This window comes from Helicoverpa armigera, chromosome 9 (genome assembly GCF_030705265.1).
Source record: "Helicoverpa armigera isolate CAAS_96S chromosome 9, ASM3070526v1, whole genome shotgun sequence".
NCBI lineage: Eukaryota > Metazoa > Arthropoda > Insecta > Lepidoptera > Noctuidae > Helicoverpa > Helicoverpa armigera.
This window is the reverse complement of record NC_087128.1, coordinates 431,744-444,904: the sequence shown is the minus strand read 5'-3', so window position 1 is coordinate 444,904 and position 13,161 is coordinate 431,744. Positions and strand designations below refer to the sequence as shown.

Sequence of the window (13,161 nt, the reverse complement as noted above, 5' to 3'; positions counted from 1 at the left end):
AATTATTACCAACACGCGTGTTTTATATTTGCGGACAAATACACGTACAATGAAAAAACTTTCCTCGTCATTCTTTGACTAGCTTTTAGGTATATTTTATTTCCGAATATCCACATCATACAGCGAATAATCCCCTATATAAGCATGTAATGAGCCCGCGAGCTGCGCCCACGCCGCCGCTCTGCGCGCGAGTCGTACGGGTATCATGGTAATTGAATTGCCCGATACTCTGCATTCCACGACGGTTCGCCACCCAGCCCGAGGTATGCTCACTACGCTCTAGCGAAATCTCTTTCATTACTTTTTTGAACTGTATGTGTGCTCCATTTTTCTATTCTATTCATATTTGCTTTTGAATATTTAGGTTTTGTTTCGAAAAACAAATCGTTTCTTGGTCATGGAAATCGAATTGTGACTAATATAGTCTTTTGAGTGAACTGAATTCAGAAAGCAAATCAAATAAATGAAGCTCTAAGCTGGTGGCTGGTGGTATTGGCAACTGCCAATATCAGACAAACTTCAGATTACCGCGAACCCAGTAGGTACGCTATAAACTACTTCCTGTGAATGAAAAATGACCTAATTTTGTAGATCATCCATGGTAGGTTACCTGCATTGGAGCTTGCGGTGGGCGCGCCGCGTGCCGCTGATCATGGACAGCGTGCTCATCACCGCAGACATCGCGCCCGGGACTACTGCCTACTGTGATCTGAGGACAAACATATACCTTAAATTATTTATTTAACCTTTTATGTAGACAGTAAACACATGAAAGAAGTAGAAGTAACATAAAATAGTACAAAGGTACTGCTGTATTATATTAGATCAAGTGGGAGGAGACAATTAGTCTTACAGCTTATGGGCTTATTGACTATAATGCATTCCATGTAAACTGTATGAAACTCGGTGACACATTGATTTGGAGTCTGTTGCAGTCTCATTACGAGATAGATGTACATAATAACTGATTGCTATTTCATTTGTAATGGTTTTTTAGAACCAAAACGAATTTACCCTCACCAACAACACCTAAATTTATTTTTTCGCATAATCTTTCAGATTCTCCAAGAAAGTTCAGAAATACCTACATACAAGTGTCGTATGTCCATAAAGGAATGCAAATAAATCGGGCAGTGCGTCGGTGTCGCGACTCGGTGACAAATTGTGAACTGATGTAGCGCTTAACGAGCCGCCGCAAAAACTGCGCGCGCGCCGCTGCACAGTGATTCACGCTCCATACAAAGGCGGCCATAAATACGAAACTCACAAATACTTTTAATTAATTTATTTTACACGTTGAAATATGTTAAGAGAAGTGTAAATTATTAAAATTATAACATAACCACATTCATTTAATTAAAATATCATTACTATTTAGGTGTAAAAATGTCTCGCAGTAATTTTGTTTTAGACGATAAACCTAGAACATGTCATACTGCGACTTTTAATGTAAAATCTTTATAAATAATGGTTATTTATATTAAAAACAACCATAAAGGAATAAAATAAAACAACAAAAATACAGGAACAACCTTTTTTGCAAATACACACAAAACACAAAATATACCAGAATACATTCAAGCTCAAAAGTATTTACTACAAACAGATAACAAATCTAGTACAATTTTTGATAGTACACCTATTTTTTTGACAGGGAACTTTCGTAAAACTGTTAGGAAGGGATCTGAATGAAGAAGTTGATGGTTCAACTTTGTCAGACTTCTGAGATACATGTAACTCAATTCGCTCTACATCAATATTTTCAACTACATTCAGCCAATCTGAATATTTCTCTATAAACTTAGACCTACTACGATTTGATATTGCCCAATAATGAGAAATTCGTTTACATACATTCATAATTTTATTACTTAAAGTCTCTAGTTTGATATTTTCGATGTCATCCGAAAGGCACGATGTTTCTGTCAAAGTATTCAGGACATGTTGCATTTTTCATTTGGACTACCCTCTTTAGAGTGCCAAATGTCAAAAATAGTCGTCCTCGAAACAGAACATTTGAAAACTTTACCTAAAACAACATGAAAGCTGAACTTAAAATATAAAGTTTTTTTTTTACCATGGACATGCATACTTTGACACTCCTTTAACCCAAGAAGGGGCAGAAAGATGCAGATGAAACTTATATGGTTTTATAAGAACATCCTCTTTATTCGAAAAACATTTGCCTCAAGTGCAGCACTGAGCAGCAAAAAGTTATAGGTCCAAATGAAATCAAAGTATACCAAACAAATCTACAAAAACGCTACCTTCAATAAAAAAATAAAATAAAATATTAAACGCATTAAAAAAAATAAAAAAGTAGTTGATAATAGAAGTACATACCTTGGTCTTGGACCTCCATACTGTCACCATACGTAAACACTTGATTTGGAATAGTGACACTCAAAAACAAAGTGTTAAGTTTTGATGACTCACACGTTGCGATAATTAGACTCGAGATGCGCTAACTTCCGATGCACAAAAGTGAATAATAAGTTGACCTTATGACACTGGTATTTAGAGTTTTCGGAAGCTTCTTAACTTGTTAATCACTTAGTAAGTAGATCTAATGGGGATAAGCCGATGACATTTTTCGATTTATGGCCTTAGAGTGAATCACTGTGCGCTGCACTTCAATGGAGATGATGCGATAACGTACTATACTAAGTGAGCGAAGCCTGAGGGATTTCGCAGTTTCCTACGATAATATTTTTTGCTGTTTTTTACACCTTGTAAGTACTCTTAAGAATTTCTAGAATTATCTTTTACAATACCGTTTCAGTGCTTTCAAGTCATTGAATCTAATGCTGCATATCAACAATAGATGAAGATAGCTACGTTTCCATAATCCTACATGATGTTTAAAATATGTCTTATAAAAATGATTGCATTTAAAATAAATGTTATAACGCCTTTTAATTTAGCTGAAATCCGTCTGCTTATTAATTTCACGACTAACAAGCTGTGCAGATTAATTCAATCAATGTTGTTTAGTGTTAAGAAATATTTAAAAACCTCTTAATCCTGTCTCAAGTTTATTATTAATGAGAAACAAAATGGTTTTTTAGTTGAACAATCAAGTGATTATTTAAATTTATGTTTTATTTTAATGTTGATGACAGCAATTTGTAGTCGCAGTTTATTAATTATGTTAAAAAAAGCATAAACTTGTCCTGATTTATTGAAGTTAAATATTTATTAGTAAATATTTAAGTCTGTAATAATCTTTATATTACCAATATTAATTTAATTATTGATGGTTCTTGGAATAGGTATTTAATAATCGATAATACTTGATAATATTCAGATAGAGATTGTAGATTCAGATAAAAACAAATCTGTATTTTGTGCAAGATATGATAACAGGTATAGATTTTTTGTTAGGGTCGATATATCTACAATTCACCACCAAGATTTATTGTAACTCAATTCAACCTTTTCCTAGACCTAGTCGTGTTCCAATCAGGCACGGTTGTGCTCACGCCGCGGTGTTTACCGGCGTGAAGAGGCGCGACCAATAGCTTGCCCAATTAACAATAAAACAAGCGCGAGCGGCACTTGCAAAACATTCGCACTTCATTAAGTAATCGTTGTTACGGATGATTCCCAATACATAATTGCTATCCGTTTTATTATTGATTTTAAATTGTGAAATAAACAGTTCTCGTGTTTGCCAATTTGAAACGAATCAGTCTCCTAAAATAAATAAAATATGACTTGGTTTTATAATAAATAGAAAAAGTATAGACTTGACGAGAGAAACCGAATCGGATTTAGTGATACCTAAAGTATTAAATTTCTTAAAGTTTTGGTGTAGACAGACCACTCATGGTTTGTTTTAATTAACTGAACAGTGACAGGTGACCTTCACAACTGCAATACTAATCTTGTGTGTTTTCTTTTATTTTGGTCTCACAAACGAAGTAGGTTTGTTTCAATTTTAAAACATCTGCTAACCAAAACAACGATAAAAGGAAAAACCAACAGGTTTCGAAGGAAAACTCACTGTGTTAACCAACTGTTACTTCATCAAAACACTATCAGATGATGGAAACAGTTCAGTTGCGGCAGGCAGCGCCGCGGGGCACGGCTATGCTAGCTCGTCGGTAATTATACGCTCGGATCGCATCTCCGTTACACTAGTGTACCTCAAATGGAGGAGTATTTATTATAAACGCAGCGTTTTATGACTTCATCAGGCGATGCTGGTGCTGTGCGCTAAAGGGGTGTTACATTGCGGATGTCCACCGAATAATAAACAAACGATAAGATTCACTCATGGATTTTTCCTCTCGTTGAAGAAAAAATTTGGTGCTTCTACAACTATTCATTTAATTGTTTGAAAAATTGTCTTAGATTTCATTATACGTCGAAAGTTATTTACAAAAACTATAGTTACATTAATTTAAAAACATAGGAATTGCATGTCCCTTCCGCCACTGTTAGGTCATCCGTGTTATCATTAATTGTTTTGTCTATGTGCTAGTATAACGCACTAGTGTCTCGCGCTATCAGCATTCCAGACACAGAACAATAGCCCATATCAGGCACTAACTGATTATGTAGCGTTCTATTAAGTGATACAACCTGTAAATACACTGCTCAATAGTTAGTCTAGTCTACCTAGATTTGTCTAGATACAGCCCTAACATTATCACAACGTAATCTCTCGTGAACGATGGCATAATGACGGGTTACTCAAATTGATTCCTAGATTGAAGCAAAGCCAGCGTAATGTGCGATAGCCTTGTCAGATCGCCAACACTGGTCATTATGTTAATTAAAACTAACTACTTACTTGAGCTACAGGTGTTCACACCATCACACTGTGAATATTTGCTACACATGAAGCGAGCAGTGTGTTAGAAGAAGAATATTAAAGAGTTTTAAGTTAAACAGCTAGCTGAACGCGATTTGCAGTGTTTGGGTTTCTGCTTATCTTGATGTACCTACCTGTAAGTAATTTTCTTTACAAAATTACGTGGGTAGCGATGAAGTATCTATTTGAAAAGTACCTGTGTCGCACCTGTCATCCCAGGTTCGCGGAGGGCAAATACATAAACATGGAAAATACTGTAACTGTAGATCATCATTTGCTAGACATTGTCAGGTCGTCACGTTGAGCGTCGCCGCGAGCTGTAATGACGGGCTGTCGGCGTGTGCGCATAATGGCTGCGACGTATCGCGTGCTGCGTGACTTACTCGCTGTTACGCCGTCATGCCGACTTCTCAACAGTAATGCTAGGTTTCAGGAGCGCGAGTTGTTCCTGGATGTTGTGTGGTGCAAGGAATTAGACTGAGCCTATGAGAATGATCCTTTCATATATGACTTGTTCGAAGTTGACGCATATGTGTCAGCCGAGTGGGTCAATTAAGTCATTACGGTCCAGCTTTCCAAGTTACAGTTTAATAGGCTAGTTTCCTAAAAAATAATAATTAGTCCGTCTTGTAGATTGTCCAAAATTAAGCGATACGTATTTTTTCTTTTTTAAATTGGATCAGAACTTATTAAGATATAGCGTGTTAAAGTTGAGTGTGACGTCACAAGTTGCTACAATTTTCAGGACACTGTGACGTAAAAGGCCCCCACTCCTAATTTTTGAAGTGTATTATCTTTGTCATTTTATGTTTAATTAAAAAAAGAAAAAATACGTATCCAATATTTTTTGATTATCTAAAAAGCGGACTAAATATTATTTCATTATTTCGACCCTGGACACTACCCTATTTCAACATGATCAAGCCTGATCTCTCAACAAGTCATTATCTATGCACCACACGAGTAATCTGTCGGAATGCTATGGTTTTTCTAGCAGTTTTCCAATACAGCTGCTGTACGTTGCTTGGGAAACACATTAGCCTAATTCTCCATAGTTAGCAGTCGCGCGAACTGACACAACTACTTGTTCAGTTAAAATGTGAACCATAATTGTGTGACAAGAAAAACGCCGACAACATACTGCGATAGTTTACATGAATACTTTGTTTAGTTACTCGAGTCGGTATTTTATCATATTTATCTACTTCTTTGATCAGTCTTGAGTTTGTACAGAAGTGCCAACAAAGTCTTAGGATCAATCCTGGGGTCTGTTGGGGAAAAGGGAAAGCACTGAAGAGATTGTGAGATCAGCAAATCTTCTCAGCCCACTCGATAAGAAGATTAATAATATTTAGTAGCAAACACATTTAATGATAACTTACAGCCTATTCTTAAGCTATTTGTGAGGTTCATAGTAAGTTGTAGGTAGGGCTGCCATCCGTCCGGGTTTCCCCGGATTTGTCCTCGTTTTGACCCCGTCCGGGGGACGTCCGGGCGGGTTTTCGAGAAACGTCCGGGGAAAACCCGGACACTTTTCATTTAAGAAAGCACCTTACTGTATTTACGTATTTATCGGCATTATGATATAAAACACTAACTTCATTCGGTGTAAGAGTACCCGTCCGGGGAAAAATGCGATTTAAGTCAAATGTCCGGGTTTTTTTAAATCTTCGTCCGGGTTAGGCGAAATTCGAGATGGCAGCCCTAGTTGTAGGCAGCGTGTTTACAACAGTCGCGGTAATAAGGCAGTTAACATTCTAGCCGGCTGCACGTAACTGTGTTACATGATATTATGACATTACACTTCACACTTAGGTCACGGCTCTCTATTCAATATTATGTCTCTGTTTACATAGCTTTACTTAGAATATATTTATAGTGTGTAATTTTTCTAAAAATGATAAGGTTATCCCTTTTTAAATAACAGTAAATTACATTTAAATCTATCTAAAATATGTGTGCTTAGTAATGTGGTTTATTTATATGTGTGGTTTATAGGGCGCATAAGTCTTAATATCTTTTTATTGTGGTTTTATCCATTCTTCAACGTGCGGGGAACAAGTTTTCACAAAGAAAGCCCGTAATTCCCGATTCTATCTCCAGAAGCGACATAAAATAAATTCTATACCATAACTCCTGCGGCACTGCGGTACAAATTATATTTTTTAAATCGCCATTCATCGGCATTTATCGACGTCTTCATCCAATATATCAATATCTCGGATAATGCTCGCTAGGGGTGGCAGTATAATGAAAACGCAAGTAATCGCGTCATGTGCGAACAGATGGCAGATTGATGGCTGCCCGCCTCATTATGCGTCACGTAGGGCTGCGACCACAGACAACAACTACCATATCGGAACTTTTTGCTAGAATATGATTAATAGATTTAGTTCCTGACGTGATAATTGGACTGCAAACAGGCGATAATGTGCAAAATATTATGTTTTGTAGAATGGTGTCTACTTAATCGATTTAATCTACATATTTATCACATTTTAAAAGTTCAATAAAACTCATGAAAAAGTGATACGAATATTAAAAGGAAGTCAAACGATTAGAATAACGTTAGCGAAAGTGATAGCTTGCGACGATAGAACCTGTTCGATACGAGCTAGCTATTAAACTGATGATAAAAATACAAATTGGCGGTAATGGTTTCCTGTTCATTTCGATAATGGCAGCATTAGCCATTTGTTTATATTAATAAAATAAACTTAGCAAAAAAACGCTTGAGTATTTGAAAACATGTTCTTGTGGAAGAGGTTCAGTATAAATTCAACGATGAAGTATTTGAAAAAATACTATTTTGTTTTTTAATTGCTTAGGTCAGCCCTAAAGCACCGGCACACAGATGACGCAGCTAGTCCTGCCTTTGTAATGTTACAATAATAGAACCGCTTAATGCAGCTCCCCGACTATTGAGCTCTCCGAGATATAAGATACCTGTATCGCTTTCATGCTTAGTCTATCATTTAGCACGGCTAGGCACTTTTTCAAGGGCTTACCACGAAGGCTTCTAAATCATAGATTATACAGCTAATAAGCAAAGGTTATTAAAGAAATAAATATACTTATTAATGTTTAAAAAAAATACATAAAGGATGGAGACCATACGAGTCAAAGATTAAATGGACGTTGACAACGGCAAAGACAGCTTGTTGAATATCTTTTATACCCTAACAAGGCAATTAAGTGGCGGATATTTTGTTGTTTTTTATGTGACAGTTGTTCAAGATATCAGCACATGTTGCTGAGGTGTATCAGCCTCTATTTCGAAAGCAGATAAAGATTAGTGGCAATGCAGTGCTGACAGTTCCTTATAAAAGATTGTAATATTAAATTGCAAGAGATTACATTGTACAACAACGCCAGCCATTTTCATAATGAATTTCAATTAATATTGAGCAAGTCCACATAAAGTAAAAATTTATGGCAAGCTACCCAGATATGAAATACTTTACAAAAGTTAACGCCACAAAAGCCCCAATATAGTCGTGTCAGTATATTTACATGTCTGCACCAGCTCGGAATGGTATTCTTAAATGAATCAATTAATTAACGCGAGCCTTAATTGAGCCGTCGGTTTCTTTCCATCTTAATTGGCCACTTGATATTGCAGATATTTACATTATTTAAATGGCGAGAGCATAACTAGATGACAGCAAAAAAAATAAATAATTAAAAGTACTTTTTTGGTCATAGCTGTACTTCTCAATTTGTATAGGTGGTAGGGTGCATCCTTATGTTCATGGGATAAGGGCAGGATGATGATGACGATGCGTCCCCGGGTTCTCTAGGGTACTCTGACAAGTATTATTTATTTTCTGGTACTTGAGAGAAAAAAACTCGTTTGTGGTATATGCACACCGGTAATCTTGTCTTTAATCACTTTATTACTTGGCAACTCTTGCAATAAAACAAAAGAACTTCGGTACATAAGTGACAACTCACATTTGTGGCCCTACAATTTACTGTCTCATTAGCATTATAGCTAGCAATCTGAGAGGTATCTTGCAATTTACAAAATTACAAGTATCAGATACAACCTAAGTATTTAATGCCGTGTATGGAAATAACTTAATACGACTTTTTCGTTCGACTCATACGAATAGTCGATTATCTTAACGATTATAGGTATCGATGGATATCGACGCCATATTAAATTGCTATAAAATACTAGATACTGGAATGGCTTTACTAATAATAAAGCGCAACGTCTGTCCATTTGTTTGAAAATAGTATAATAGGAATTCTATACAGATAGAAAATTTACGTTTATGTAAGTTTCAGTAGTTAAATATGGTCATGATGAGAAGACAGCCCCGCTTGGTAAAATATACGTGCAGTAGGTAGTTTGTATGTGGTGCAAGCGGGCAATATAAATGATGGTAGCCATGTATGTCGCAACAGTGGCCTCAACATCTGCCGCCACAAATGTAAATGTTCTATGATTCATGTTATACACTGCGGTGGGAAAGTGACTCGCCTGGCACGCACTATTTCTAGTGCGTGTAGTAGGTACATGAATAGTTTTATAATAGTTCATCCAAATTCCAGAACATTAATACTGATAAGGTGAAAAAATCTATTTGAAGCAAGACGTAGCTCACATATGTATGTAGACTACTGGTTACAGACATGTTTGCCATCCACTGTATCACTTAAATATATTCCACCACAATATTTGCATAAATAAACAATTTAAAACTGTTATGTGCACGGACGATCATAAAAAGGCTGTTCTATATTCATATAATCGCAGATAATATATTATGTACATATGTATTTGACGAACATTTTCTTATGAATTTATTAGAATTAATGTTCGTCATAAATCTTAGAGGATTATTTTAACACCTCTTTTGGTACAGTTTTATGATATACTTAGCATATAGAATATGGAATGTTGAACATCAGCAAGGAAAGTCGCTGAACTAGTCTAAACGATGACAGTAAAATAACATCAAACTTTATGTTAGAGTATTTATTAAATGTATATAAAAATGTTCATCAATTTCCTAGCTAAGATAGAAAAAAAAGAGGAAACAACATCATCATTAATTTGCTACTACGTCTTTGAAGTCAAGGAACATAGTTTTCTGACAAATGCAACAATGTTTTGTGCAAAATGCAAGATTATTATTACACGATTCATTAACCATTCAATAGATCTGTCATACCCACAACAATATTGCAAGGAAATGAGCCATCGATAACATCTATAATTCATTCACAGATGAAGCAACAGCCTGCCTGAGAACAACGCACTGCCTACATTCGACAGCCTACTGTTACAACATCTACGATATTAGATTGCTTGTGCCAAAACAAAACCACACGTGCAATGTTTCACATTCAGTAATTATCTCATCTTCATCTTGTCTTAATTCTAGAATCAAAACTTCTTATATATGTTAGAGTTGCTCTCCAATGTTGTACCAATTCAGTTTATGGAGCAATTCCCAATTTCTGCACTTGGCTCTGATACTGATGTTGTACGAGCCACTTTCTTGGACATAATCCCGTTGATTCTTCGTCAGACCACACAAGGTAAATACTTCAGTATAACACAGGCTCGTAGCTGTTTTTCTCTAGTACATTATTGATAGCGTGTTGCAAGCGTGTGGCTGCGCTTGCGCCAGTCTCGTAAATCACTCGGCGGTGGCAGCCATGTTTATTGCATGAAACGCTCCATTACTGAGGGATTTACTTCTTTGTCGCGTCGACGCTTCTATATGATGCATCGGTTTATGGTGTGAGATATGGTAGGAATATGGAAACAAGGGCGCCATGTATGAGCTAATAAGACACACTAAAAATACCATATTCTCATCGAAAAACAGCCTCGTATCGTAATAGACATAAACTATAACGACTGTAATCCTGTCACCGCAGTATCAATTAATACATACTGAATAAGTTCTATCGCTGTTTGCTATTTCTTCGTTACAAGTAATACACCCACAAGAAATCAGTCGTCGCTGTCGTATCCGAGCGCTAACATACGAGTGTACGTACTCTGGATGTTATCGCCTCCATGTCGTACAAATTGCTCGCAGCCAATTTAACGTGAAACTAAGCCTATCAGTCAGTTTGCATAATTTAAATAGAGTAAAAATAAAGGAATACTCTGTTGACTGGGCTACGTCGGATAACAGCACGGCTATCGAAACGGAATAATTTCGTACGGTATCAAGAGAAATTATTCAAAAGTGCGGCGCGGGCGCCGCAAACCGGTCGGGGCAAAGCGGCCGCAGACCAGAAAGTTATTTTTTATACTTTTTTGTGAGTAATTCTGGGGCTCTCGGGAAGATGCTGGTTTGTAACGAAAACGAAGTTAAAGTTAAAAATAATGTTTAACTGATTACTCACTATTTGAATAATCCCGTCAGTTTCTACGAGAAGGTAGCGTTACTTGAATTTGATTAGTTTTACTTTGTCAGAATTATTCTTCTAGGTGCTCTAGAAGGTTGTAAGGAAAAAATAAGTAGCCAATTCTGAATCGAGTAATTAAAACCAAATAATGCAACAATAATTTAACAGCGCTTACGTTTCAGTGTAACGTCACTACAGAACGAGCATTATCTCGGCTGAATTTAATTAGTTTTAAAACTCATGAATAATTCGCATAAATAAACTTTAGTTGCAATACAGTCGAACTAACTGATAACTACAAAACATTTGTGCTTATTCCTTATAGGAGTCGCGACTCGTGGGTGTTTCCGAACGATAATTTAATCGACCAAGATATAAGATTGTGATTTAGTACGACTTGCTGATTTACTTATATTATGTTGAAATGCTATTAGATTAACTACGGTGATTAACTTGTGTGGTCTTTAAACAAAGTTATTAATGCTTTCAACTTGTAGCTGTGTATTGAACCATAATGACTTATTTAAATCAGTAGTTATCAAAAAGTGTACCTGTTTACAATATAACCACGCATGGATTGAAAAAATGCTGTTTATACCTACTTATGTAGCTGTAGATTACTGAACCAAAATATTGCCCTTCACAACTTCCTCCATAGGTACTTATCTATCTCCATGTACAATGTCATTCATAATCGTAATGAACGGAAGCGCCCACAGTCCGGCTAATTACCGTCGTCGTCACCGGTCCGTGCCGGGCGGCCACCGGAGGGACATCGGTGACGCTCCACCGACCGTGGTGCTTGCTCATCGTTTCCTCCTCATATTTCCTCCATAGTTGGTGTTCCTCATTGACATTGACGCATGAATGTGAGTAATAACTGATGGACAATATACACTATTATTATGTCGTAAAGTTGATTGAAGTGTAGATTGGCATCTGTCTGTAAATCAACTGCAGATTTATAAGTATTTGAAATTGTTGTTTTTATGTGTAAGTAAACAAATATGAGGAATCACTTGAATTGAGGACATTTATTGTGACAACTAGAAGAATCATAGCTTCTCGTTGGAACGGTACTGCGTCGGACAGTTAGAGACATATTTCTAAGTACATTACTGTATCCTGTGTTGGGTATAACTTGAAACGTTTATTGTCAAGTAAATTGTATAATATTTACACCACGGCTGTGATTTCCCGTCATCATGATAAATTACGTGAATGGTTACTAACTTCTCCGGCTTACACCTGCGTCGGTAGCCAGTAATGTATGGTTATAAATTCATGTAAAGTATAATGATTAATCTATCAATACAGGTTTTTATATCTCTCTGGGAGCTAAGGCATACTTTGTTTGACTATCTATTAAATAAAACACATTTATTTAACGAGTCTTAATACAATTTACATATAAACTGCATCTGAATTTTAAGAGCAGCTACATTTAACTGCCATATATTACACACGTTTGCAGTGGTATCTTCGCGAAATATCGGAATATCAGTTGATCTCAAATTCATGATATCGAGACATTTTAACTCTCCCAGTGGGGCGTCCCGGAGCCGCGCGTCCGATCAACTTTAATAAGATCTGCGCCTGCGCAGCCGATCAATAAGACACGCACGTTATCACTGTACAGCAAAGTAAAGTAAGTTCGTAACGCTAATAATTTCGATATCAATTTAATCGAATAACAGAAAATACAGTTGCACTCAACAGAAATAGATAAGCCAATTACAGAAATGATCACGAAAAATGCTAATAGTTGTCAAGTTTGTAAACAGTTAGTCGTGAATTCAAGTTGTGGTTTGCGTGAGTATTGATAAGAATTCCAATCCTATTGCAAACTTTATTGGGTTTTTGCACGGATTACCTACTGCAAATCGAAACCAATCTGTAGGAACTCAGACACCTAGACATAACACAAATACAACTACACGTACAAATATTCACTAAGACCCACG

At 36.4% G+C, this 13,161-nt stretch overlaps 1 protein-coding gene across 1 annotated transcript in view; it reads right to left on the bottom strand.

Annotated features, from left to right (window-relative positions):
- Sprt (sprite) overlaps positions 1-13,161 on the bottom strand; it is a 73,534-nt gene that overhangs the window by 44,124 nt on the left and 16,249 nt on the right. Inside the window, exon 2 of the mRNA XM_064036381.1 lies at positions 611-709. Coding sequence (XP_063892451.1) covers positions 611-681 — 71 coding nt within the window. The 5' untranslated portion in view covers positions 682-709. The remainder of the gene's footprint in view (positions 1-610; positions 710-13,161) is intronic.